This window comes from Peromyscus maniculatus, chromosome 2, assembly GCF_049852395.1.
Source record: "Peromyscus maniculatus bairdii isolate BWxNUB_F1_BW_parent chromosome 2, HU_Pman_BW_mat_3.1, whole genome shotgun sequence".
NCBI lineage: Eukaryota > Metazoa > Chordata > Mammalia > Rodentia > Cricetidae > Peromyscus > Peromyscus maniculatus.
This window is the reverse complement of record NC_134853.1, coordinates 160,121,425-160,149,346: the sequence shown is the minus strand read 5'-3', so window position 1 is coordinate 160,149,346 and position 27,922 is coordinate 160,121,425. Positions and strand designations below refer to the sequence as shown.

The window sequence follows — 27,922 nt, the reverse complement described above, 5'->3', positions numbered from 1 at the left end:
TCCTGTCCGTTTTAGCAGCTCCCACCAGGGGAATGAGTGGGAGGGAGGCTAGCGGCTATTCTCACTGCCTCCCAGGCCTGCAGAAGCCTAGAGATCAAAGGTGATCGGGCCTGCTGGTGTGGAGAGGCCAGGGCAGGCTCCCTGGCCCCCTGCCCGCTCCTACCCACTCTTTCTCCACGGGTGACACAGCACCCTCCCTTGTTGTTATGCAAGCTCTATTTGAACACTTGGAGTTGGGGGCTCCCCTTTGCCCCCAACAGGCAGTCACAGACCCCACGGAGCATCCAGGATTGAAAGCCAGAGTCAGTTTGAACCATCTGCGGCTTTATTCCAGAGCAGAAATAAGTTGTTTTCTAACAATAAATATAAAAAAAAATAAGTTAAGGTTCAAAAAAACAAAACAAAAACAACCCAATAAAATCAGTAACACTGACAGCATACGACAGTCGTCCAAAGGGTCGAGAGATGAGGTGGCTGGGCAGTGAGCCCCCTCAAGTCTGGCCAGCCCCGAGCCCAGGAATGTCTACTGCAGGGCATCCTCGTGCCCAGCCCTGGCAAGGTCCCTGCCACACACTCACTCTTTCCACAAGTATAAAATATGTACTTAAAAAAAAACCTCAACACAAACAAGCATCCTGAGGGGGCCCCAAGAAAGCAAGAAACTGGCCCTCCAGGGCGGAGGGCGGGGCCCTGGGTCTGAAGAAGGCACTGGAAGATTGCTGTGGCTCCACCCAGCAACCTACCCTCTGACGAGGGGTGGGGCTTACAGCGTCCTAGTCATCTGGTCTTGGGCTGAGGGCCCAGCCTCAGTTCCTGAGGTGGCTTCTTGGGGAGAAAAGGTGACGGGAGGTCCCGTTTGGAAATGTCTCACGTGGGTGTCAATGGTCTTGGTGGCACTCTAGCCCCAGGGAATGCTGGGAATGCAATGGCAACTGCTAAGTGCTTAGCTGGGTCCTTGGAAGGGGAAGAGGCCCCTGCCCAGAATCCAGGAGTTTCCCCAGCACAGCCAGGGTGTCTTCAAGAGCCGCCTGCCGAGTCCTCAGGGTGGTGTAGATGCAGAAGTAGAAATAAATTAAGTCCTAGTGGCCTGGCATGGGTCGGCGGGGAGACCACTGTGTTTTTTCAAGTATTGTTGGTCAAGGTGGGCACAAGGCCCTGTCGGACTCAGATGGGGATCCCCACTGTGTTCACCTGGTCCTTGAGTCCCAGCAGGCTGTAGGCAATGCGCTTCTGGTGGCCAGGGAGACGCACCCCAATCCTCTTGATGTCACTGTGGGCGGGGAGGGAGAGAGGGAGAGTTAGGAACAGGGCTGTGCAGTGTGGCCCAGCCGGGAGTGGGCAGGGGGAGAGAGGGAGAGCTAAGAGACAGGGCAGGGAAGCAGGGCAGGGAGGGGGGTGAGGACCTGTGGTGAGGGTGATCCAGTTATGAGGGAGGGGGTCACATCCTAACGTGGCCTGCCACCTGACTCCAAGCAGCTCTTCACAGGGGTGGGGGAGGGCGCTCTTTATGTGTGTAAGCATTCACACGTGGAATGCACGGGGAGGTCAAAGGGCCACCTCACTTCAGGAGCTGCCCACTTTGAGACAGTCTCTCACCAGCAAGCTCCGAGGATATGCCTGTCTCCTCCTCGGCCCTGGGATTTCACGGGAACCACTGAGGCCAGCTTTTTTGATCTGGGTTCTGGGGATTGAACTCAGGTCCTCCTGCTTGCCCAGCAAACACTACTGGCTGAACAATTTGCCCAGCCTTAGATGCCCTTCTTACCCCTGTAGATCAGGGGACTGAAGTTCAGAGAGGCATAGGGACTTTTCTGAGGTCACACAGCTGGGAAGTACCAGAACTGAGAACTATACCAGCAGTGAAGACATGTTTTCCCGGTCTGTCTCCCTAAGTGGCAGGGGCATCTCCAGGCAGTGGCTTTTCAAGGACCCTCTAGGAGTGCCCTATCAAGGCCCTCCATCCAAGGACCGCCCCGTCCACCACCTCCATTCCCCTACACTCTCTCTCATCCCACCCCCTCCCTAGTGGATAAGGTTCTACTAGACTAGTGGGTGAGGCCTGCAGGTCACCAGAGGCAGGCTGCCTTTCCTTGTGGAAATCTGAGGGATAGTGGTGTCCAACTGAGGGGTTAGGATTCAGTGCCAGGCTGACGTTAGGTCCCAGGGGACCCATGAGGAAGGAGTAGGCTCTCCTGGCGCACCCCCCCCCCCCCCCGCCCCCATTCTAGGTAGAACCGCGTAAGCTTTCAGGAGCTGTCAGCAGATGTCTGTTGCTAACTAACTCCAGGAGTTTTCTCTTCTGCTGTGCTCACCCACCAGCCCTAGCTCATGAAAACACCCAGGTTTTTACAGGCCAGCTCTCGGCTGTAATTGGAGCTAATTATATGGTACAAGCTCCGGGAGTTCGCAATGCCAGAGACATGACTTTCCCACAGGCTCAGAAGAGCCAAGCACCGAGCAGGGACAGGCAGACCCAGGTGGGGAGGGAGGGGGGAGCTGCTTCTGCTGCGGCAAGAAGGCCAGGAGGTAGATGGGGGGTTGGTGGGGAACCTCCAGGCCTACCAGAGGGGCTGGGATGTTTCTCACAGCCCTTCAGGGACCACAGAGTGGGGACTGGAGAAGCACAGTAAACACCAGGGGAGGGGCTCTTAGGGAAAAGGCGGGGCCCTAGGCAACCCCAGACTCACTGGGGCTGATCCCACCCCGCGGCGGGGATGTAAACATCGCTGGAGGGCTGACCCCGGCCCCACTTCAAGGCCCTCTCCCCAGCACAGTGGCGGTTCCTTTCACCGTCTGGGAGTCTAAAGATTCTCAGGCCAGGTTCATGGCAAGGCTGTGGTGGGTCTGGTTGCTCCTCCCAAGCCCATTTCTTTTTACGGAGATGAAAGGCTAGGATGATGGATTCCTGAGCGCTGTGCTTCTTCTCCAAACCCCACAATCAACCAGCTAACCAACCAAGCAGCCTTCCTTCCTGAGTCAGGGTCTCGCTGTCGAGTCCTAGCTGGCTTGAACCCATATGTGGACCACCAGGCTGGTCTCAAACCCAGAGACCCACTTGCCTCCTCCTACCTCCCCAGTGCTGCCATTAAAGGCTGCCTCTTCCTGACTCCAGATAGAACAATGCACTGGGTGAGAGTCAGACAAGCCCCCCAGGGTCCAGGCTGGTTCCGGTTCCCACCTCATTCCCCCGAGGGATGCAGAACAGCCATCCCATTCATCCTGTGTAGGAATGACATAAGCCAGGTCACTTCTGTACCCTCTCTCTTTCTCCTGAGCTAGTAGCAATCCTGTGACTGTAAGGACCCATGAAGACCTACTATGCAAGAGGGTGGGGGTGGAGGCACAAGAGTCCCCAGAGACCCAAGAGTTGTCTCATTCACACCCAGCAAATGGATTCAGATTCTTAAGACCCATCAGGAGCCTATGCCCAGCTTGCACCAGGATGCTGCAATGTGCAGTTTTAATGCTGGGCGGGCCTGGCCTTTGGGCCGGCCATTTTGTTCAAGGTACAGTGCAATAAAAGACTTTCTGTGCCAGGTGGCGGCGGCACACGCCTTTAATCCCATTACTCGGGAGGCAGAGGCAAGTGGATCTCTGTGAGTTCCTGGCCAGCCTGGTCTGCAGAGCGAGGTCCAGGACAGCCAGGGACTGTTACATAGAGAATCCTATCTCAAAAACACACCAAACTAAACCCAAACCAAAACCAACCAACTAAACAAACAAAACTACTTTCTATATCAGGTCCTCAAAAAGTCATTTTGATTTTATCCAGCTCAAAACCCAACAAAGTCCAAAATAGCGTGAGGGGACACGCGCTGAGAAGAGATGGATGGAGAGCATGGGGAGAGGAGGCCAGGTCCTTGGAAAGGGAGTCTGAGGGGACTGGGTACTGAAGCCTAAATCCTGACCCTACCCGGAAGGGAACTGATTTCATTTGCCGCCAATTCCTGTTGGGCTCCATGGTGTGGCTGTGGCCGCCACAGTCTGTGGGTTTAAAACGTGCTCAGATCCATCCCCACATCCTCTCAGAGAGGCAGAGGCAGCCCTATGAGCCAGTGGGTCTGAGCCCAGGAGGAAGGAGCGTTCAACGACTTCCGGGCTTTATCCAGACACTTTCCAAATAACCCTGGAGCAGGCACACTGCCTGCTTGTGTGCACTGCCCGTCCGTCCAGGAGCCTGTCCCAGCTCGTGGGAAAGGATTTGGCGAGGGGCGCCCCAGGCTATTTTGAGATGCTTCTAAGGCCATGTGTTTCCTGTAAACCTGCTCCTCACACTCAGTGCTGGTCACTAGAAGAAAGCTGTGCTTTCCTGGGGGAGAGGACTTGAAGGAACCCAGGGGGCTGACCCGGGTTGCCAGGGACATGGAGGGTGACTCGGAAACCAGGGCACAGAACCATGATTTATAGTACCATGGGAACAGCAGAACAGAGGAGATAAGGATCGAGACACCCTAAGCACCTGAATCATACACCCAAATCCCCACATCGAGAGATGGGCACCAAGGTCAAAGCTGGACCAAAATCACTTGCACTGCAGACCTGGGACATGAACTCAGGTGTGTCTGCAGAGCCGAAGTGTGAGCCCAGCTGCTGCTTGGAAGCAAGAGGTATCCTGGGATCTAATGTTTGCCCCCATCTTCTCACACCTCCCTCTGGTCAATTCTTCCCGTCCATTTCCCATGACCCACCGTTTTCATGGCCACGTTCATGACCAGCAGGTCAGAAGCTCAGCTGGGAGGTTGTCAGGGACCCCGGAGAATGTTTTGAGTTTAAGCCCAGGTCCCAGAGCGGCTAGAACCCGGGAACATGGGAGGCCCGGGTCACCTCGTCCAAGCAGTTCCCAAAACCTTCCTACCCCAGGGCCTGTTTCTACTATGGCCTTGGACACTTGGATCCTGGGCTGTTGGGACCCACAACTATTTTTAGAAGCACAAAGGCTAAGAGGACAATGTTGTATCCCTCCAGGGACGGGAAGAGATGTCCCTGCCAAGGCTGTTCTGGGAAGGGTCAGTGATGGAGATGGGGTGGTGTGGGGCGCGGAGAAGAGTGCTGAGGAGTGACCGAAGTCACTTACACAGACTAAGGGCATATCCAAGGCCAGCTGGGGGTGAGTGGCAGGGCTGAGTTAACCACACAGGGAGAGCAGCCTGGGAGAGGTTGGCAAGGCTCTGGTTCCCAGGCACCAGGAAAAGAACGCACAAGGCTCTGGGTCCTGCTTGATTGAAGCCAGAATCTGTGTTCCCAGTGTCTGTAGGATGCCACTTATGTAAGCAGCCCAGGGTGGGCAAATAGCCCTCCACACACCACAGCTTAGTGATGACTGTAACTCCCAGTGCCTTCCTATTCTGGAGGGGGCTGGGCACCCAGCACAGAAAGATATACATGGGCGGCGGTGGCGGGGGTGGGGGGAGGTGGGGGGGTGGGGAGGGGGGAGGGGGTGCAGGGGGGAGGGGCGGAGGAGAGAGGAAGGAGTGAGTGACAGTCAGTGCACCGGAGGCTGTCCCCAGAGGTGAACAGCGGGTCAAGGGCATCTACTCACTCATTGGACATCTGCACCACCTTCTCGATGGCTGTGTAGCCAGCCACCATGAAGTGTTCTGTGTATTGCTGCATTTTGATGCTCTCCAGCCACTCGGACACTGTACGGAAGGGGACTCCCTCGGAACCACTGGTGCTGGGCAGCCGGATGGACACTCTGGGGTGGAAATCCACAAGCGATGGGTGAGAGGCTGCCAAACATGACCTACCAAACCCCTACCGTCCTAACTTGGGGAGGGCATACATCTGGCTATGCCTCTGTTTCCCCTGAGCAAATGAAGAAGTCCAGACAGGGAAAAATGCATAAGATGCCCTTGGCACCCTGTGCCTCAGTTTCCCCACCTGCATAAAGCCCACCTTGCTGAGCCCAGTGCCTGCTCATGTACCATTTAAGCTGGTTTCCTGTACTGGAGTTACTGGACCATGCCCGGCTAATCCTTTTGCTTTTTCAGTCACTGGGGAGTGAACCCAGGGTTTTGTGCACACCAGGCAGGCAAACAATTTACCTGTGGGCTTCATCACCAGCGCTGACCTGTCACTTCTGAGTCCCTTCACACCCCTGACTACCACCTAGCCATCCAGTCAGCCCAAGAAGCCCAGCAGTCCACAGGCCTGGGACATGAGACTCACCGGGGATCAAAGTCAGCCAGGGTCTTGAGGGAGTCTGGGGCTCGGATGAGCTTGTCCAGGATGCTGACGATGTCAGCAAACTTGGGCCGGCGGGAACGATCCTGCTGCCAACATTGCATCATGAGCTGGTAGATGGCCGAGGGGCAGTCCATGGGTGTGGGGAGCCGGAAGCCGTCATTGATGGCTTTCATGACCTAGAGGATGCAAGCATCAGGGTGGCCTTAGTAGGAAGGCACAGAACTGTTACACAGACACCCCCTACCTCCTGCCCCGCTGCCTTGGAGGCCCCAACACAGAATAGGGAGAAGAGCCCAGAAACAGACAAGCACCCTTTCCTAAGTATGTACACAGTTTCAAAGTCATCCATGAGGCAAGTGCTGAGGGGCCATCTTCAGTGCCATAGAGGTCAGCCCCATGTGTCCCGCAATCCAGCCTCCTCCCATCTCTACCCACCCCACAGACTGGAGTTCCTCCTCCATGCCATGTCTCAGCCTGTCTGCATTACTTACTCTCCTAGGTCTCTGCAGGGAGGTGATCCCCACAAGCAGAATCCCAGGCCTCCAGACTAGGTGAGGCACCAGGTACATGTAACATGCATACATACATGTACACATGCATATACAAATGCACACAATACACATATATATGTACAGACACATTCATATACCTACATACAGACATATGCACACATGCATGTGCCTACACACACACACACAAACACACACACACAGAGCCATGGGCACACATGCAAACACAAACACACCCAACACATATTTGCATGTGCACACAATTCCTCTCCCTCTTGTTGACTTTGCATTCACTACAGAGGCTGGGTCCTCCCCCTGACAGACCACAGAACAGTATCTGTGAGGTCCCTACTGGATGTTCTTCTGTCAGGGCCCCAAGGTTTGGGATCAGTTTGGGAGAAAGGGGCCTACCTCATGGTTTGACAGCTCCCAGTAGGGCCGCTCGCCGTAAGTCATCACCTCCCACATGACGATTCCGTAGCTCCACACATCACTGGCTGAGGTGAACTTGCGGTAGGAAATGGCCTCTGGGGCTGTCCATCGAATAGGAATCTTGCCGCCCTGCAGGAGACCAAGCCCCTGTTACTCCTGTCCCAGCCCCCCAACGGGGGGCCCAGAGTCACCCTTCACTCCTCAGGTCCCAGATCCAGGGTAAAACGCTCCAGCCCTCCACCCCCAGGTGTGACGCCCCCTTCTCTGACTTACACTAGTGGTGTAGGTGGCCTCAGGGTCATCCTCCAGGACACGGGACAGGCCGAAATCGGACACCTTGCATACCAGGTTGCTGTTGACAAGAATGTTTCGGGCAGCCAGGTCCCGATGCACGTAGTTCATGTTGGCCAGGTACTTCATGCCGGATGCAATGCCCCGGAGCATGCCCACCAGCTGCAGCACGCTGAACTCGCCATCCTTCTCCTGTAGATTATAGTCCCTCAGTGCCGACCGGCCCCAGAAGCCGCAGCTTCCATCCGCCTCCCCCCCAGACCATGACCTTACCCTAAGGAACTTGTCCAGGGCTCCGTTCTCCATGTACTCTGTGATGATCATCATGGGTTTGTCTGTAGAACATGGACACAGGTGTGGGTGAGGACAGTAAGCAGGGTGGGGACACAGCCAGGGTCAGGTGGCCCCGGATCCAGCCCCTTTCCCTGACTTCCTGGGGCCACCCCTGAGCACCTCCCGGGGCCTCACATTTAGAGACAACGCCCTCCAGGCGGATGATGTTGTGATGGCTGAACTGGCCCATGATGCTGGCCTCACTCAGGAAGTCCACACGCTGCTTCTCCGTGTAGCCAGCTTTCAGTGTCTTGATGGCCACGGGTATCTCCTTCTTCCCTGATGATGTCTTCAGAGTCCCCTTATACACTTCTCCAAACTCTCCTGCAGGCAGGCAAGGTGTGGGAAGTGTCCTCAGTAAGTCCGGGCATTGGGCAGGCCCTGCTCTGGACCACCCATCATCACCTGTCTCCTCCAGGTGCAGTGTGTGGGTAAGCCTCACCTGCTCCAATCACCTTCTGCCTTGAGACACAGGATGGGTGGATCTCGGTGGTAAACTTGAGTACAGCCTGGTTGGGGTCTTCATAAGTGTGGGGGTCCACATAGGTCTTCAGTGGTTTCAGTTGTTCTGTAAGGGGGCAAGAGAAGCCGGGTCACAGACCGCTTGAGGAGGGGTTCCTGGGAGGTGAGGCTCTAGAGAGGAGGAAGCCACATGACTCGGGACCTCGGGAATATTTGGGTCAAAGGGGTTCAGCCAGAGATGCTGAGTGAAGCCTCTAGGTAAACCATAGAGCTGAGAAAGCTCCTGCATCTTACCTGACTTGGAAAAATAGACATCCTCAGAGGACTGGCGAGCTCGCAGGTTCCTCCTCCTGGAAGAAACCCCCCGGGGACCAGACACACATGGTCAGTACAGCTTGTGCTGGCCAAAAGGACCTACCAACCATGCCCTGAACTCACTGGCTAGCAATCCACTCAAACTCCATGTCGGGCAGAGGGTCAGGGGAAGGCAGAGAAAGCCACCAAGTCTGGGCTCACCCTTGGAGATCACTCTCTGCAATGGCCACATAAGTGGCCATAACAAGGGCTGTCCTCATTGAACTAACTAGTGCATCCTGCCCCGTGTCCAGAGGAAGTTAAGGAGCGTAACGACAATGGCCTCCGTGGCCCCTAAAATTCAGCTCATCCTCCCATAGGCAGGGATCCCACAGGCTTGGATTAGATTAGGCTAAGTAACCTTGGCCTGCTTGGGGCTCTGCCTTTCTGCGTCCCACCAGCCCTTGGGGAGCCCGGGAGGAGCTGTGGCTCACCTTCGGTGGATGAACAAGCCGACTCCCGCCAGCACTAGAAGCAAGACCCCGCCAACAGCTACACCTCCGATCACCGCCATGTTGGTGGAGCCTTCCGTCGCTGTTGGGAGAGATCAGCTGATGAGAGAGCCCCCACCCCAAATCCTGCAGACACACCCCACTGCACCCAAAGCTCCCTGTAAGGAACTGAGAAGCCTGGGCACCAACAGCACACGGGGTGCTTTTACCTTCAAGTTTCCTAAGGATTAATTCCCCGCGTGCCGCCACCCCCTCCACCCCCCCCACCCCCCGTCACATTTTTCCCTTCCTAGATCCCCCTGCCCTACCCCAAATCCACGTCCTCTCTTTCTTCTTTTTAACAAACAAACCCACAAAGAAACAAAACCAAGAAACACACACACACAAACAAACACTCTATAAAAACAACAACAAAAAATGGGGAACCAAAATATACAAGCAGAAGACAAATAGATTTATTTTAATTATGAAAATACATATATGGGGTGGTATGTGTGCACATGTGTGTGCAGGTGCCTGGCACTGGAGTTACAGGTGGCTGAGAGCTCTCTGACAGAAACGCTGGGAACTTGGGTCTTCTACAAGAGGAGCACTCCATCTTAACAGAGCCACCTCTCCAGACTCTCGCCTGGGACCATTAATGACCGTTTCATAGTCAGGCAGAGGGGGGCCTTCCGGATGGTCCATGGAGGAAAGTTTAAGGACCATAATCTTTAGCTGTTTGTTTGTTTTTAAATTGTCTTATGTGTGTTCTTATTTAAATACTTATTTAATTTTTGAGGCAGAATCTCATGTAGCCCAGGCTGGCCTCGTCACGTCACCGAGGAGGACCTTAAACCTCTGATCCCTCACAGGCACACACCAGGGGTTTATACATGGGATTGAACCCAAGGCCTTGGGGATGCTAGGTAAACACTTGAGCAACTGAGCTCTACCTCAGTATATTCAGGGTCTGAACTCAGAAATCTCACAGCCAGAGCCACAGCCTCCCTTCACCTCGTAACATTGCCCTGAACCCACATCCCTGGTCCTGCCTGCCAGCCTCAGTCCTGACTCTCCCCACATGTGGCTGTTCCATGCCCTGGCTAAAAGGAAGGGGCACTTCTAGACTCTCCCACTTCCTCCTCAACAATGTCCTATTTAGTTCAGGGTCCCTGGACTGGCCCACACCCTGGTCCCCTGACTTACACAGTGTCTGGAACTCATGCACTTTGCTGCCAGCACCCTGGCCCTCCTGCGTCAGGGCCTGCACCTGCACCAGGTAGGTGGTGTCGGGAGCCAGGTCGTCCAGGGTCACGGAGAAGCCTTCAGTGCGGCGCACGTTATAGCTGTTGGCATCCCCCTGTGGGCAGTGGTGGGCAGAGGGGCAGGAAGTGAGGTAGGGCAGGGCGGTCTCGGCCAGGACCCCAGCCACAAAGGTGGTTAGACCCCAGCACTGCCCAAATCCCGCACAGCCCACTCTGACTGGCTCTGAGAACCCAGGACATTCTCCCCTACAATCCTCTGCTGTGATGCTCTGGGAGACCTCAGTTTCCCCGGATGCAGAAGGGAACCTCTCCAGATCGCTGCGCGCTGAACATCCCCATGGCCTGTGCCGACCCTGTTACCTTCTTGCGGTAGGTGACTTCGTACTTCCACACGCGGCTCTGCTGTGGCACTGGGATGCTCCAGGTGACACTCAGTGAGGTGGTACTGCGGTCCTCCAGCCTCACCTTGGGGGGCTCTGGGCAGAAGAGGGTGGGGAGGGACGTGAGAAATCATCAAGGGGTGAAGGGTGGAGAGACGGAGCATCAGCCGCCCCACACCCTTACTCTTCAGGCCCTGGCTTGGGTTCTCGGATTTCCGGTTAGAGATCCCGCCCTGACCGACCAGGGGCTAGTCCATCCGAGGTGCCCTGGTGACGATTACAAACATATACATAATAGCTAAGACACTCGCTGATTGCCACTGAATCTTTCTGGAGACCAGGCAGGCAAGGCTCGAACAGCCTTATACAATATACTCTTTTGTGTGTGTGTTCTATGTAGGAATGTGTTCATGTGGATGTGTGCACATGTTGGCATGTATGCATGTGTGCATGTGTGCGTGTGTGTGTGTATACATGTTAAAGACAGAAATTGACATCAAGCATCTTCCTTGTTTTTTTTTTTTTTTTTAAACTCTCGACTTATTTTTAAGACAGATGATCTCACTGAGTCTGGAGTTCACTAATTCAGTTCAGCTCACTAATCAATGAGCTTCAGGGATCTGTCCTGTCCCAACCCAGTGTTCAGATTACCCTGTGGTGTCACGTGTTCACATGAGTGCTGAGGACTCGAACCCGGTCCCCATGTTTGTGCAGCAAGCGCTTTCCTGACTGAACCCACCTTCCCAGGCCTATTTTCAACAACCCTCTACTCTCCCTGAAAAAGAAAAAGAAAAAATAAATTCCTAGAGAAATACTTTAAGTCCCGGGGATAAGTAGTCCAGAGATGTCACGTGGGGGCGGGGCGGCCATACGTGTGTGTGTGTGTGTGTGTGTGTGTGTGTGTGTGTGTGTGTGTGTGTGTGTGAACGTGTGCGTGTGGAGGTCAAAGGGTGTTTTCTTCCATTGTTCTCCATCTTACATTGTGAGGTAGAGTCGGTTCCTGAACCCCGACCTGGCTTTATCAGCTGGGGACTCCCTGTCTCTGCCTGTATGGGTGCCAGGGGTCCACGCCCCTATGGGGTACAGTCCTCAAGTCTATGCAGCAAGTACTTACTGAACCACCTCACCATTCTCCCTTTGCCTCACGTGGGCCTTGAACTCACTACGTAGCTGAGGATGACCTTGAACTCCTAAGCTTCCCGCCTCTACCTTCAGAACATCACGCCTGGCAGGAATCTTACTATATCTCTCTGGCTAGCCTCAATAGACCAGGCTAGCCTCAAACTCACAGAGACCGCCTGGCTGTCTCCTGAGTGCTGGGATGAAAGGTGTGTGCCACCACACCCAGGAAGGATGTTAGCCACTCACTCTTCGCCACTCTGAAGACGGCTGAGGGCCGGGTGCCTGTCTTCAAGTCCCACCCAAGCAGGTGCCCCGGCATAGCCACGACCGTCCCTCAGCTCACCTGTCTGGTTAATGCTGACGCTGGCAGTACGGAAGCTTCGGCTGGTCACCAGGCCGGAGACGCCGTTGCGGGCCTCAACAGTGAAGGTGTAGTTCATGTGAGGCTCTAGGTCACTGACTGTCACACTTGTGCGGGTCAGGGCCTGAGGAGGCTCTGAATAGCGCACACTGGCCTCACAGGGCCCGCACTCGCCAGACTCCGGCCAGCACTGTTCACAGGTGACGCTGTAGACAATGTCCTTGCGGCCCCCGCTGTCCTGGGGGGGTGTCCAACGCAGTTCTACTTTGGCACCCATGCCGATTGCCGTGAGGTAGTGGGGGGCAGAGGGTGGGCCTGTCAAAAGAGTGGAGGTCAAAGGGGCTGCCCCCTCACTCGGCTGCCCCTCCCTAGATCTCTGCAAGACTCACGTGTGCAGGGCACAGACAACGGGTCCTCGGGTGCCCTGAAATAGCCTTCTTCACACTGGCAGGAGGCGGCACCCTCGGCTGATGGCAGGGTATGCTCCGGACACTCCAGGCAAGGGCTCTCGGAGGCCTCAGACTTGAAGAATCCTGGCGAGCAGGCTGAGAGACACAAGGACAGACGGGAGGTCAGTTCCATATGCCCTTTCCCAGCTGTGTTCTTACTGACAATCACATCCATGGCCAGTGCCTGCTGGGCACCAAAATAACCTGTCCCAAGTGCCCCAAACCCTGGTACATCTGATGCCAGCTGCCTCTTGCAAGAAGTGTCACAGCTCAAAGCCTGGCATTCTAGGACCACAGCTTGCCCTCCAGCATAAATAGGTCCTATAACCTGATTTGTGCAGACTGGCCCGGCGGGATCGCTACTGTGTACAGCAGATGTGAACTGACCAGGGCGGAGATTGTAGCTGTGTACCCCCACCCCTGACTAACCGGCTGGCCTTCCCTAGTCAGGATACCCCCCTGCCAAGGCTCCTCTAACCTACGGCTTGGTCTCTTTCCTGTTCCGGGGCTGGCCTCCGAGAGGCAGGAAAGGCCAGGCCCAGCTCTTTCACTGGATCCGTTTCCAAAGCCATGTCATTTCTGCGGTGAGGGGGCCGCCAGGAAGTAACCCTTCCTTCTTCAGCGGTCCATCCTGGCCCAGCTGGCTAGAGACTCGGGCACCTGATTCTGGGGGCTTCCTCCCACCACCTTACCCTGCTCCCTGCCCCGAGCCCTTTCCTGGCCTACAGGCAGGAAGCTGCTCAGACACAAGGCTCATCTCACGGGGCTCACCAGGGCTTGGGTGGCTTTGGAAGAGGCCAGAGTGCTGTTCCTGGGGACCTCCTTTTTCAACCCTGCATGCCCCTTTTCACTTTTTCTTCAGGGAGGGTCCTGCATCAGTCACTCACTGACCACCTCCTCTGCCTAGCCCCATGTGGTTCATGGACCCCAAAGTGAAAACGGGGACTCTTAAGTACAGAAGACAGGAGTGTGTGACATGCACAGTGAAATGGCTGGCAGGTCAAGGAGGGTAGTCAGGCATCTGAGGCATCGTGTGTGTGTGTGTGTGGGGGGGGTACTTCAGCTGGGGTTTAACAGCTGTGTAGAAGTTCAGCAGTTCCGAGGTCCTAGGGCAGGGAATTAGGGTGAGCAAGAGCTTGTCATACAGAAGATAGGAGCAGCCTTCTTGATACAAAGAGAAGGAATAGAAGCAATAATGAAGTGGAGAAAGGCCTTGAATGTCACGGAAAGAAGTTCAGATTTTATCCTGAAAGCAATGGGTGCCGCTGAAGGTCTGATATAGAAACTGACAGTCACATGGCACTGTAGGGGGAAGAAAATCCCCGGACAAAGGCTGCCTGATACGGGGCAGCCCTGGCCCACATGGCCTGAGAAATCCTGACCCCACCCCGGGAAGCCAATTCAAGTCTCCCGCCCTCTACAAACCTTTGGCCAAGCAGGCTGGAGAGCACAGCCTAGCTCTCCTTGGGCAATAGAGCAGAGGTGGAAGGGAGATGGTTTTGAGGGCGGGGCTCTGTCAAGGGCTAGCCTGTGCTCTGCATTTGCTAGAAGTCCGGCAGACAACATCCTAACTCTTTGTGGCCCCTTGAGGTATCCCAGGCTGGCCCAGCCACTGGAGACACACTACACACACACACACACACACACACAAACTTGAGAAGGGAGTTAATTCAGAACCAAATAGCAAGACAAAGGTACCTAGGACCAGCTCTTAACCTGCACAGAGCGTTAAGTTCCCACGGATGAAGCACGACTACTCGGTGCTGGACTTGACAGTCTTTTTAGTCCTCAAGGTGAACCTTTACATGTGGGTGTGGCTAGCATTCACCCCATTCTGCAGTTAAGAAAACTGAGGCTCTGTCAGGCCAATTTGTTCAAGGTCTCCAAGCCAAAAGATAAACCGAGGATGCCTGAAGCCCAGCACCTCCCCTGTCATCCCTTTCTGTTCCTAGGAACACCTCAATTTGGAACAAAGTTCAGCGCTGTGCAAGCCACGAGTCCTGCTTTACCAACCAGAAGTCCTGACTATAGTCAGAGCGGCCTGGAGGGGAGCGCCCAGATCTTTCCAAACACCACCCCAATGGGCTATGTGTGGGGTTAGCTATAGTCATCTTCTCCAAGCTGCAAAGCCTCCTAGTGGGTTTGGGAGAGCTGTGTGTCTCTGGCCTCGCTCCCGTTACATAGCTGTTACAATACAAAAATAGCTCTCTCCTTCCCTTAACTTTCACACAAAAATGAGAGGCAAGAATGCCAGGCCCCGCCGATCCCAGCTTCCAATCCCCTAATGCTCTCACTTAAACCCAGAGACGCCTGCATGTGAGTAAGTGTTGGTTCACTGGGGACCAAGGTCAGGAGACTGGGAGACGGAGGCTCTAGCCCCCAAATCACAACTGCCCCCTCCCAGCCCCTGTGCTCAGTGTGGTCACAAAGGCCTAAGCCACCTGCCAACCCTTATGTCCTGGCTCCCCCACCATCTCATGCCAGGAGAGGAAGTGGGGGAAGAGATGGGTTCTATTCTTTGGCCCCAGAGCCTGGGGGTGGCCTGCCTGCCGGCAGGAAAAAGGGAATTTGGAGAGATTTCCGCTGCGGATGTGCCAGATAATGCACGAGAGGCGGCGTCCACAGGGCATGCGCTTGCCTGCCGAAACCGCACTGCCCCCCTCCCTCCTCCAACCACAGAGCCCAGGGTCACCCCCAGGCCGTGCCTGTCAGAGTGTGCAAGTGTCGGGGGAGTCCCAGAACACATCGGGAAGACCACTGGGACCCCCAGCATTGCTTGCATTCCCCAACATCCAGGGCAAACCACAGCAAGGGCCTCACACACACAAACACACCCACCACACCAGGCACCCACCCACCACCAATAGCCAGCCAGCTTGACTCCTCTATAACCTACACCAACTGTTCAGTTTCAGGCTCCTTGGTGCTCCAATCGGGCAACTATTACTCAGGTTCAAGTTCACCCAACAGAAACAAGCCCAACCTACGTGTCTGGCACGATGCTGGGAACTGGGATATGGTGGTGTGACGGAAAGATTAGCATCTTTTCAGCTCCAGGGGAATTCACAGCCTAGCTTTTATGCCTCATTTGAAATTATTTGTGCACATATGAGGATCCTCTCTCTCTCTCTCTCCCCCCCCCCCAGACTGGCAGTTTCAAGAACAGCATCGGCGTCTGGTCTATCTGCCCCACGTGTGGCTCAGCGCGGGGCCTGATGTGAAGGAGGAGGCGCTCAATGGATGGGTCTTGAATAAATGAAGGGGTGGATGAGTGAGTGAAGGAATGAAGGAGCGAGTGAGTGGGAAACTCACCACGCACAGTGAAACATGCCAAGGGTGTACTCAAACTGCAGTAGAGAGTGGCGTTTCAGCCCCTCAGGGACACCATCTACTTGGACACCCACCTGGCTGGCACGAGAGCCTGGCTGGGGCACACCTGGGGCACCTGTAGAGTGTATCTCTGGCCCCAATTGCCTGGCAGGCCTGGGCCCCTCCATGCAGAACTGGGGCACAGGCACTGCACAGCTATGGGGCTGTGCCCTGGTTTTTCCAGTTCGTGATGCCCGCCCCTCAGGTGGCAGCGCAGGGTGACTCAGGGACAGACGCCCTCTGTGTGGCGCTAATCCAGCTCCCTGTGGAGCCCCTCCCCAGGCCCAGCCCGCCTCCCAGGCTTCGGTGAGGTGAGGTCGTGAGGTCAAGAGGTCAGTCCTGGTGGCAATCAGCCTTCCCAAGCCAGGATCAGCCAACGACCAGAATACCACCTCACCACCTCGGTCCTCTGCATGGAGCCTGGACTTTGTACCCCGACAGTGAACCTCAACCTGTGAGTCGATGACCCAGGGCATGGCGGGTGTCCCCAGCAGGCCTTGTGGTACCTACAGAAAAGGTGAGCCCCGTTCCCGGTTCTCAGGGGTCTGCTCCTTTCACAGATGCCCCGGGAGCTATCTGTGGGCATATCCGCCACCCAGCAGATAAGCTAAGTGCTGCCCTCCGCCTACCCAGCTTCTCCCACCTCCAGCCTTTATCTTGTTTGGCTTTCTCTGCCTGCCTCCTTCCTTCCGCTCAGGGGACCCGCTTACCTCCTTACCTCCGGTAACTAGGGAGGGGCAGAGCCTGCTTGGCAGGGCCCCTGGGGCCTAGCCTTGCTCCTGGGAGCACAGGGGTGAGGCTGGGGGATTGCCACCACAACCCTTACCCTTGAAACCCACAGAAATAAGACCTGGTATCACATACCAAGTGAGGCATAAGTCTGAGAGCCCCCGGCCCCACCATGGTCCAAGATCACTGCTGTGGGCCCTGGGCCAAGAGTCCCTTCTCACCATCCACAGTAAATCGCATGTGATAGCTCATATTGAGCTGACCAAGAAAATGACAACTTCTAGAATCCAATCATAAGGTCTCAGGGTCCCTGAGAGCCACTTGCAGATAGTGAGGAAAAAGCCCAAAGGGGCTCTGCCGTAGTCATAGTCATTCCACTTCCCAGGCAAGTGGGGACAGTGTATGCCATTTCCTCTCTGGGCCTTGATCTCCTCATCTGTAAAATGGGAGAGACCTCACCCTCTCTCGGGACTGTGCAGATTAGAGACCTTGCCTGTGAAATGTTTACTCTGGTACCTGGAATAAAGTATTCCTGTGTGGGATAGGGGGCCATGAAACTGGAGCCAGGCTGTGACATCCTCCAGAGGCCGGCCTTCCAGCTGCTGGGCTGAGCCGTTGGCCTAGGCCGCTGGCCACCTGCTCACCTGGCCTCGGTCTTCCTGGGCCGAGGCGAGGCGCCAGTCGGGGGCCCTACAGAAGCCAACACAGGAAGCACAGACAAAGCAGCCCCCAGGGAGACGGCAGTCAGCCTGAGTGACTCCACTGTCCCCCGGACAGGGCTGGGGGGGTAGGCTGGAGGAGGCTGGCTCATTCCTGACATAGCTCTGGATAGTTACGGCTGGGCAGCATGCCCACCTGTCCACACTCGGCACCTGCAAGGACCCTCCTTTCCACTGACCACTTAACTCTTTCCTGACTAGTCCCAGCCTCCTAGGGGAGGAAACCCCCAGGAAGAACAGATATGCAGCCCAGTGACTCTGGAAATGACCTTGACAAGGTGCAGGTTGGCCAGGGGTACCACGCCCCCTCTCATCAGTAAAAGCTATGTCCCCAACACACCCAAGCAATGGCCCTCTAGTCACCCCACCCCTCCCTCTGATGGATCCCCAGCCCCGGTGCCAAGACCTGCCATCCCAGAACTGCCCAGTGAGCCCGTCTCCGTGCCAAGAGCTGAGTCAGGGATTCCACAGGATCTGGTCATTTCCTGTCCCACTTCCTGACCCATGGCGGCCTGGGTACTGTTGTGCACCATGGTTTAAATCCTGACATAGCTGTATGATTCCAGGTAAGCCTCTGAGCCTCAGTGTCCTCATCCATTCAGTGGGACGACCAAAGAGCCCCAGCCTCACAGAAAGGACAGACGGACTCAAGGAGACAAACTTTTCGGGGCACACTGTCATCGAACCCCTCGGTGCCACGGCCACGGGCTGCCAAGCAGAGTGAAGAAGAATGAAGTTTGAAGTGAATTGTGTTCACCATGACTGAGTGCACACACACACACACCATGGCACTTGCGTGGAAGTCAACTTGGCGGTCGGAGCTGGTATTAACCTTCTACCTGAGAACTGAACGCAGGCTGCCAGGCTGGCACGGCAGGACCCTTTCCCTGCTGGGAAGAGGCGCAAAGCGGGAGTCAGGGCAGTGGGTGGCTGGAACCCAGAGGGCTCTGCCAGCTGAGTCAAGTGTCCCTCTTGGGAGCTGGTCCTCCCGCTGGGCCGGCTCCTCCAGAGCGGGGCTGGCTGGGCTCTTTACAAACCAAGCTGCCAAGAACCCTGATCCCCAAGAGAAAGGAGCTGCCCCACGGCATGAAGACCCCCCCCGCCCCCCCCCCCAGCCCCACTTATCTCCGCAGGGTCTGAATCACCAGGGTGGAAAGTTTTCAACCGCCCCTCCTCCACCCCTGCATTCTTGTGTTAGGATGTCATGGGGGAGGAGCTCCTGGGCCCACTCGTCCTGTCCAGCACCCCCCCTACACACACACACACACCCATGGTCATTGTCTGAGGCTGAGAGTGTGCGTCTGAGGTCACCTAAGCAGGGGCCACCTAGGAAAGGGGGCTCACTCAGCAGAGGGCATCAAGGGTGATGGAGAAAAGTCTCCTAAGAAACCGCTCACGCAGGGGCTTATGCACTGTATTAAGCGAGGTTCTAAGAACTGCCTTGAAAGGCACATGGACCACCTATTAGAAGAAGCTTTGGGGGTCTTTCAGCCTCCTTCTTGGCTAGCTAGGTGTGCAGGTGAAGGCGATCCCCCCCCCCATTTTGCTCAAAGGAAATGACGCCAGAAATGAGGAGGGATCTACCCAGCTAGGGTCCTCCAGCAGGTATGCGCACCTGCAAGTCACATAAGGCCCTAGTCCCCCGTTTCTGAACACCCAGCTTATCTCTGCAAAAGCAGCTTCCCAGGGACAGGCGACGGTGGCCTTCCAAAGGTCAGCTGCATTCCACACATGCTCTGCCCCAGTCACTTCCAGAGCCATCCACTGCAAACCTGTGGCGGCTGTACATTTCCGCTGTCACAGGCCCTGGCTGTCCCCACAGCTTCCGCTGTGTGAGCTCACTAATGCCCAGAGAGTCACTCAAACAGGACCTTTTGCAATCTCAATATGTCATCAATAAACCCCAACAGGATCTGGGTCTGTGGCTCCAGTGAGAGCCAAATGCAGCCCTCTTCACAGCCTCTCAAATGCATTCAGGTGATTCTAGCATACCCTGGGTCTGAATCAACAAACTACTCAACTCTCTTCAAGGAAAAGCCGAAGCCCAGAGTGGTTAGGCAACTTGCCTGAGGCCACACAGCATGAGAATCAGAAATGGTTCCTGGGAACAGACTGCAGAGACTCAGCAGAGCAGGAACTATTCATGGGATGAATCAAAAAATAACAGCCACACACTTACAGGTCTTTATGTGTCAGGCACTGACTGACCTCAGCACTTTACGAGCATGAGATCATGTGATTATCACAACTACCCCCCAAGATAGATACTATGACCCTCTCCACTTTACAGATGATGAAACTCAGGCAGGGGAATGAAGGATATGGATGAAACTAGAGGGTCTGGGAACTGGGACCCATGCCATTGTTGTCCTAGACCCACAGCCCTCACACTGTCCTCCTGGGAGGATCCAGGCAGCTTCCAGTCACAGGGCCATCATCAGGGCCGTGACATCTCCAACCTCCTTACTAAGATGGTCCAATCCCAGGGCTGTGACCTCCCCACCAGCACGGCTTCCCCACCACCCCAGGCACCTCCACTCACCTCGGCAGGTGTCCTCGACCTTCTCGTAGCCTGCCTGGCACAGGCACTGTCCGATAGGCACCAGCCACTCGCCATTCACTGTGCAATGCATGAGGGGCTCCTCGCCCCCATATGGCACCACGGCATGGTCCACGCAGGTGCCAGCCACCGTGGCCAGGGGGTGTGCCTCAGAGACTGCGACAGCAATGGTCTCGGGGAAGCGAGCCAGGCTCTGCAGCATCTCAGGGCATTTCTTGTAGTAGACGCGAACCGAGAGTAACGCCACACAGGCGCCAATGTCCTGGAAGGCCAGGTAGAAGCCCTTCCGGGTGAGCGGCCCCACGATGCGCTCCTCCACATTCAGCTTGACGTTTCGAGCCTCAAAGTCGCTGCTGACCGTGATCTCATCAGGGGCTATGGTGTCGATCTTGGTGAACTGGCGCTTCTGGAAGTTGGTGCCATAGTCCACATCCGACTCTGCATAGTAAAGGTTGAAGGTCTCTTTGCAGGAGCTGGCGCCTCCCGGGAAGCTGTTGCAGTCACGCACCGTGAACTTGAGCTCGATGAAGATGCGTTCAGCCTCCTCCCTGTACACCCAGTTGGTACGGAGCCAATTGTCCTGGTCACCGGACACCACGTTGCAGACGGAGTACATGTAGATGGGCATGTCATTCATGATGTTCTGCATTAAGTCCCACTGTGTGTGGGTAACAGGTGGGTTAGTAGGGGAGGGCACAGACTGAATCCCAGGGGGCACAGCTTCACAATTTTTTCCATTCCCCATTTTTTTTTCGTTCTATTGAGACAGTATCTCATGTACCCCAAGCTGGCCTTGAACTCTCTCTGTCATGAGGGATGACTGTGAACGTCTGATCCCCTGCTTCCACTTCTAAAGTGTTAAGATGATGGGTATGTACCACCACATCTGACTCTCGGTTCTTAAGCCCTCATTCTACAAGGAAGGAAAATAGGGACCTAGAGAAATGCAACCACAAAATAGCTGAGCCAAGACCTGACTATGGCCTGGGCGGTGGTGGCGCACGCCTTTAATCCCAGCATTCAGGAGGCAGAGCCAGGAGGATCTCTGAGCTATATTGTAAACACAAGCTGATCAACTCCAGGGCTTGGAGGACCATCCATTGCTTTAACTTAACCATGTATGTCAACACGCATGGCACACAGTGATGACCCTAGTCCCAATGGCACCATGCCATCCTCCTGGTACTTAGAGAGGTCCTAGATGAATGAAATGTGTGAATAAATGAATGGGGGAAAAAGTCAATGAGTAAAATATGAATGCAAGTAAAGGGAACAAAAAAAAAAAAAAAAAAAAAAAAAAGAGGCCTGCCCTGCCCTGTGTGACATTAGGCAAGACCCACGTGCCCCCAGGGCTCAGTTCCCCACCATATGTAATGAATGGGTTGAATAAGGAAGGCTATCTGCCTCCAGCTGGACACTCCAGGGTCCTAGAAGTCTGTTCCAAACTCTACTTCAGGCCTCACTGGCGCCGTGACTTGGGATAGACGCAAGTCACTCAGATCTGGCCAGCTGTAGGAACTGTCCCTAGAGTTCCCTAGAGACACACCCTTCTCCCTGGCTCAGAGTCCCAGGACCAACTTAACAAGGGTGCATTGCACGCAAGGGAAACTGAGGCCCGAAGCACAGCGGCATCATTCCCAGAGTCCCCCCAGCCTCTGCCTCCAAATCGGGGGTCAGGGCAAGATGACTGTAAAGCAGAGCAGAAAGGAAGATGTCCTCAGGGGCAGGAGGGACAGGGGAAGGGGCCCAGGCAGGAAGGGAGTTAATGTCCTTCACCATTCACCTCCTGCGCTAAGACCTCCAAGACAGGGCAGCCTTTAACCCTTCCTTCCCAAGATGCAGTGAGAGCTGTGAGCCCCTCTGCAGCATCCCATTCTGCTGGGGTCTTTAGCTGTCTCCCCAGCTGGGCCACCTAAGGTCCCTTCCTGCCTGCCTAGCTCCAGTCTGCCCGGCCGAGATCACTAACTCAGTCCTGTGTGGTAAAACAGTTTGGTCAAGCTGTTGTGTCTGATCCCGGCTCCCACCCTCCATCTCCCCTGAGACCCGCAGCCCTCCTCCCCACCGACCCTCAGCCCTGCAGTTTCACTTACTCCTTTGCCATAGGGGTGTGTGAGCCAGCCGAGCTCCCCTTTCATCGCTGCGAAGTCCAATAGAACAACTGTAGGAAAGACGGGGAAGGACCAGTGAGCTGGGGGCTTTCCCAGGAGCAACACAGCAGGACCAGCGTGGTGTGTGTGTGTGTTGTGTGTGTGTGTGACACCCCAACCCCAGGAGCTACACATGACTTGATCTGGGAAGAGGCAGGACTCATGCCTGTCAGCTACGCTCTCCCCTAAGTCCCGTCCGTCCCCCCCGCCGTCCGTCCCCCTCCCCTGTCCCCGTCCCCCGTCCCCCCCCCTGTGCCCCCCACCCCCCGCTGGGGGCAGGGTAGGGCAGGCCTCAGCACTGCAGGACAGCAGCTGGGCAGTGTGCTGGGGTGAACAGAATAAAACGATACCCCACTGCCCCATCTGTGTCCTTGAACAAGAGAACACTCCACAGGGGCCACAGGGCAGGACTGTCTGCTTCTGTCACGTCCCCCTGGCATAGAACACCCTGACCCAAACCGGGCCACCCAGCACACACAGCAGCAGTGGGTAATGGGCACTGAAGTGCTTCATGAGGAAGGGTTGTTGGCCAGCCTTTCATGGTAGCACACAGCTTTGAGCCCAACATTCCAGAGGTAGAGGCAAGTGGATGCCTAGGAGTTCTCAGCCACCCTGGTCTACATAGTGAGTTCCAGGCCAGCAAGGCAAATGGTCAGAAAGAAAAAAGAAAAGAAAGAAAGGGATGTTAACAAGAGGGACAGATCTGGGGGAAGTGGGTAGCCTGGAAACGGATCTTCCCACCACAGTCACCTGCATGAAGGTCTCAAGGAGGAGCCCAAAGCTACACATCTCTGGCCAGGTCTCCTCCCTGGGAAAGCCATTCTTACCCCTGGCAGTGTGTGTGTGTGTGTGAATGATGGATGCAAATCCTCATATGGGACTTTCCAGGCCCAGAGGGACCATTGGTGCCAATACCACACTATCCTCCCTCAAGAGGCACCTGGAGAGGGCTGGAGAGACAGCTCAGCAGTTAAGAGGACCTGGGTTCAACTCCCAGCACCCATACGGCAGCTCACAACTGTCTGTAATTCCAGTTCCAGGGGATCTGACACCCTCACACAGACAACACACAGGCAAAACACCAATGCACATAAAATAAAATTCTTTTTAATCTAAAAAGGGAGGCATCTGGGCAGAGGGAGGCTCTGCCAGGGGCTTCCCTGCACCTGGCCTGGCCCTCGGGCTCCTTCTGCCACTCCTTCCTCTCTGCCAAGTGCATCTGTTTCTCCTCCATTTCCAAGTAAAGGCTAAGTCATGCCACCCTCCCTGGAGAGTAAGGTGTTGGGGGAAACTGAGGCTTTGGACCCATGCAAGGTCCCCAGATTCAGAAGCCAGGGACTGACCCATGGTGGAGGAAGTAGGAACGGTAAAGTAATTATTTTCATGAGCAAGGTACCTAGAAGATCTGGCCTCAGAAGCTACACTCCTCCACACCAAGACCTAGGAGAATGGCTCCCTGGGGAACACTGGGACAGTCTAGGGCTCCAGATATAGGAGGTGAGTGGGAGTCATGGCCCTAAGGACAGTGTAGTTCAGCTGAGGAGTACATAATTAGGGGGCAAGTCCCACCACTATCAACAACAGTTAGCGGAGTGCTTGTCCAACACAGACAAAGCTCTGGTTTGATCTCAGACACCACACAAACCAGATCTGGTGGCGCACGCCTTTAATCCCAACACTCAGGAGGCAGAGGCAGGTGGATCTCTGTGAGTTCGAGGAAAGCCTGGGCTACAAAGCAAGTTCCAGGCCAGTCAGGGCTATACAGTGAGACCCTGCCTCAAAAATAAATAAATGTCTTGAAATAAAACTAAAAAGGACAGCTGAGTACAGATTCAAGAGGAGCTCTGTGAGTTGAGGCCAGCCTGGGCTACACAGTGAGATTGCGGCTCAAACAAACAGAATGCTTTCTGAGGTTGCACAGTTCCATTCCTAGGGAAGCCCCAAGGGCCTGTGAGAGGCACTACCACCTGACCCCGTCCTCAGCCACCATAGGAAGGGTCTGGCAGCCCAGACAAGGAAGAGGAAGTCTGAAGTGGCTCAGGTCCCACATCCCACAGCCGGTGGAAGAGGCTGTAAGTGGGAGACAGTGGAAGATGAGGTGGGGTAACGGCAGGGATTTGTTCAGACATGCCCAGGGCCTAACCTTAGGAAACTCACCAACCCCACAGGAATGGTGCTGGGCTTAGGTAGGAGGGTGAAGGGGAGGGCTGATCTCGGTAAATCTCGGCATAGCACACACTTCACCATACATACACACTTCACCATACACACACACCACACACACAAGCAGTGTGGAAACTTCAAGCTAAGCCCCTTGGGGAATGGGCTTTGAAGGGTTAACCTGACAGGAGGACCAGCCCAAGCCTGAATCTAGATAGAAATATCACCAGGTTCAATCTGAGGAGAAAAGAAGGCTTCGCGCACCCCAAGGGCTGCCAGCCACAGCCCCCTCCCATGGAAATTCCCTAAACCCAACCACCAGGAACGGGGAGAGCCCAGCTGTCCCTCTGCCCTGACAGAGGCCCTGGGCTCTGGTAATCAAAGGTTCTGGCTTATTGGAAGCAGGAAACTTGGGAGCCCCTTGGCATGACCCTCTCAGGGTTTCACCAAAGGCTGCCCTAGATAAAGTACCCCATAAGTCCTCTGTCCCCTGAGAGACACTGACGGGAGCAGGATGGGGGAGATCTGCCATCATAACGCTACCTTTGTGGGCGACATTACTTTACGAGCTTTCCCACAATGCAAAGCCCCCCTTGCCACCTCCCTGCTAACCTCATCCCTCTTTACCCAAGATCAGCTTACACCTAAAAGGGGGGGGGGGACCAGAGACTCCGGATGCAAAGAAGCATGGGACTGGGAGACAGACAAGGCCCTTGCTGAGCTAAGAAACCCAGCCCTCTCCGGGCCTCCTGAACCCCTAACCCCCATCCACCGGGGTCAGCGGCAAGCAGTTCTGGCTGGATGAGACAGCTAGATGCGTGGGTCAGACTCTGTGCAGAGAGGGCCCTGGCTGACGAGTGGTGGGCCTCCCTCACTCTCTGTAAAGAAGGAAGGACAGGGGCAGTGAGACGCCTCAGCAGGCAAAGGAACTTGTTTCTCACCTGAGTTCCAACCCCAGAACCCACATGGTGTAGAGAACCAATTCCTCCTGCAAGTTTGAGCTCCACACTTGTGTGTTGGCGCTAGCACTCTCACGAGCACGCACGCACGCGCGCGCGCACGCACACACACACACACACACACACACACACAATGTAATAAAAAGTAAAAGTTGCTGTAGAGAGGCAAATTCAGCAGCTGTCGAGATCCTAACTGGCTCCCTCTGGGTTTCCAAGTCCAGCTAAGAACGGTAGGAGCCTGCACAGCTGTGTCAAGGCTAGAAAGGAGACAGACCATACCTGGCCACAGCTCCCCCCCACCCAGTGAAACCAGTTGGGTCACAACGTCGTCGTCCCCCCACTCCCACTCCCACCCCCGCGCCCCCACCCATCACACAGACATAGTCCCCGGTAGTTACTCCTTGGGAATCCGGAGCCTATACAAAGAATTTTCCACAACCACAGGGCAATCAATATGCACCCTTTTTCTCCTCCATCCCATGCAGAACGGGATTAATCACAAAGGCTGGGGTGAGGAGGACAGATGCACCCAGAGGCACAAGTACAAGATTGTTTAAGGCTTCCCTGCGGGGGGCTGGGGGTCAGGAGCCCGCATAGCAAAGCAGACGTCTAATCCTCAACTCTGCGGCAGCCCAGGAAAGGCCTGTAGCAATTCCAGCTGTCTCTCCCTTCTCCCCAACCACAGTTCCCAGGAAGAGAGAGCCGGAGCTGAATCAGGGAGAGGGGGATGAGGGTCGCAGATGCCCTGCCCTGCCCTATCCTGGGGCACACCTTCACAAAAAGAACTTCCCAGAGGGCCCAGGGGCTTTGAATGTCTTTGGGATGGGGCCAGATCGTGACACCCCTCCGCCTCAAACTCCCCACCCTCCAAGAGCTCCAAACTGGCCTTTTACCTTCCCAATGTGGAAGGCGAAAAGAATAAAGAAACTTCTCACCCACCAGGGTTTCCTCCACGCTTCCCCTGCTGGAGCCGGCAGGAGCCGCACTAGGACCAAAAGCAAGGAAAAGTTTTCGCTGTGGGAAACGGAAGCCAGCTCCAGCTGGGTGGACAGGAAGATCCTCGGCCAAGGGCAGGCCAGGAATCCCCATCCTCTCGGAGACCCTAGCTGAGGGACAACGCCCCCAAGAGCACCCCTGGCCGCGCCTTGAGCAAAGGCAAAATCTGCGGCCCCCTCACCTTGCGTGGCTCCGGGACGCTGGGGCGGGGGCAGGTGATTCACTCCCCACCTCCAGGTGCCTGGGCTCCCAGTGGCCCCGAGATGACGGCTCCACACCGAGGGAGGCCGCAACCCCACCTGCCGCATTTCCTCCTTCTGAGTCACCCCTTGCTCAGAACACTTGACTTTGGGACTTCCTGTCCTCCCTCCCGGCACTTAACCTGTCTACCGAACCTGGGAGTGAGGCTTGGCAAGAAGGGAAGGTGTGCGTGGTCAGGGCTGACCGTAGGCGCTCCCTAAGCTGACCTCTGGGACCCAAGTGAAAACGGGGGGCAGAGAAACCATCTTGGTTCAGGCCGCTGAGAAGCCCCCTCCCCAAAGAGCGGGGCCTGCACCCAAATGCCTTCCGCACGAAATCGGGACAGATGAGCAAACTTGGGTTACTAAGAAGCTGATCGCAGGGAAGAGTCCACTTAGACGCCTTCTTTCCTCCGAGGGACCCAGCGCGCCCTGCGGGGGTCGCGTTCCAGAAGCCGCCGCCAGCCTGCAACCGCGTGGCGGGCGCCGCGTCCTATTTTCCTCGGCCTCCGAGCCCTGAGCGCCTCAGCCTAAATCTCTTAGTTCCGGAGACCCTGGGATCCCAGGAGGGGGTCCCCCAAGATTGTCCCGACTGCAACCCGCGCGTCCCACTAAACCCAGCGCTCCGAGACCCAGCAGCCACAAGTCAATTTCCAAAGGTGTGACCAGGAGAGGAGCGTGGGGCTCCAGCGCACGGGGTCCCGTGGCCCGGGGTCCCTGCTGGCTGCGGCCACCGCGCGGACACTCACCTTCCTTTCCCTGTGCTGCCGCGGCCGCCAGCGCGCAACCCCACAGCAGCGCGAGGCAGCAGAAGCCGGCTGCTCGGAGCTCCATGCCGCGCCTCTCGCTCCGCGCAATCTCTGCTGTCCGCACGCCGGCCTCGGTGTCCCGCTCCTGCCCGCTCGCCCGCCCGCCCGCCACGGGACAACTTCTTCCCCTCCTGCCCCAAGTCCTTAATGGAAGTTGGGTGAGAACCCGCTCCTGTTCATTCATGCCCCGCGCTGACGTCACCGAAACCACGCCCTCAGGAATGTCTTTAAAGGGGCCGGGCTGACACCGGGACTGGAGGGCGGGGAAGTCAGAGGGAAGTTGAGATGGGGGAAGGCTGGGATTTGGGGAGGATTGTAGGGGGCCCTGTGCACAGGCAGGCATCTCCTCAACCCCAAGCCTTGAGGAGTTTGTGCGCTCCAAAGCGGCCCCAATGGTTAGTCCCCGGGGATCTGATCCCCAAGCCCAAATGTTCGGAATGAATCTGCGCTGAGCCATCCCTACCCTCGCCTTTTGCCCTTTAAGACCTGGGCCGAAAGCAGTTGTAAATCAAAGAAGTAGAAGCCGCCTTAGCAACACGCCTGGAGAAGGACTCTTGATAACAAACACACACACACACACACACACACACACACACACACACACACACACACACGGTCCTGAGACCTCCAGAAGATACGCCACACCAAGGAAGGTCC

The 27,922-nt window shown here is 55.8% G+C and overlaps 1 protein-coding gene across 2 annotated transcripts; it reads right to left on the bottom strand.

Moving 5' to 3' along the window:
* Window positions 1–303: 303 nt before the first annotated feature.
* On the bottom strand, window positions 304–27,448 carry Epha2 (EPH receptor A2). Of its 2 annotated transcripts, none has more exons than XM_006975471.4 (17): window positions 27,206–27,448; window positions 22,046–22,113; window positions 19,938–20,613; window positions 12,519–12,674; window positions 12,112–12,444; window positions 10,627–10,742; window positions 10,208–10,361; window positions 9,002–9,101; window positions 8,508–8,563; window positions 8,194–8,319; window positions 7,887–8,075; window positions 7,692–7,753; window positions 7,401–7,610; window positions 7,107–7,256; window positions 6,169–6,362; window positions 5,540–5,695; window positions 304–1,270 (listed from the first exon to the last, which is right to left on the bottom strand). In XM_006975471.4, the coding sequence occupies exons 1-17, from the start codon at window positions 27,288–27,290 to the stop codon at window positions 1,165–1,167; spliced, it is 2,937 nt and encodes a 978-aa protein (XP_006975533.2). In that variant the 5' UTR covers window positions 27,291–27,448; the 3' UTR covers window positions 304–1,164. The 2 variants fall into 2 exon arrangements, with proteins under 2 accessions (XP_006975533.2, XP_076421702.1); XM_076565587.1 differs by lacking the exon at window positions 27,206–27,448 and adding an exon at window positions 26,399–26,601.
* Between the last annotated feature and the right edge of the window lie 474 nt (window positions 27,449–27,922).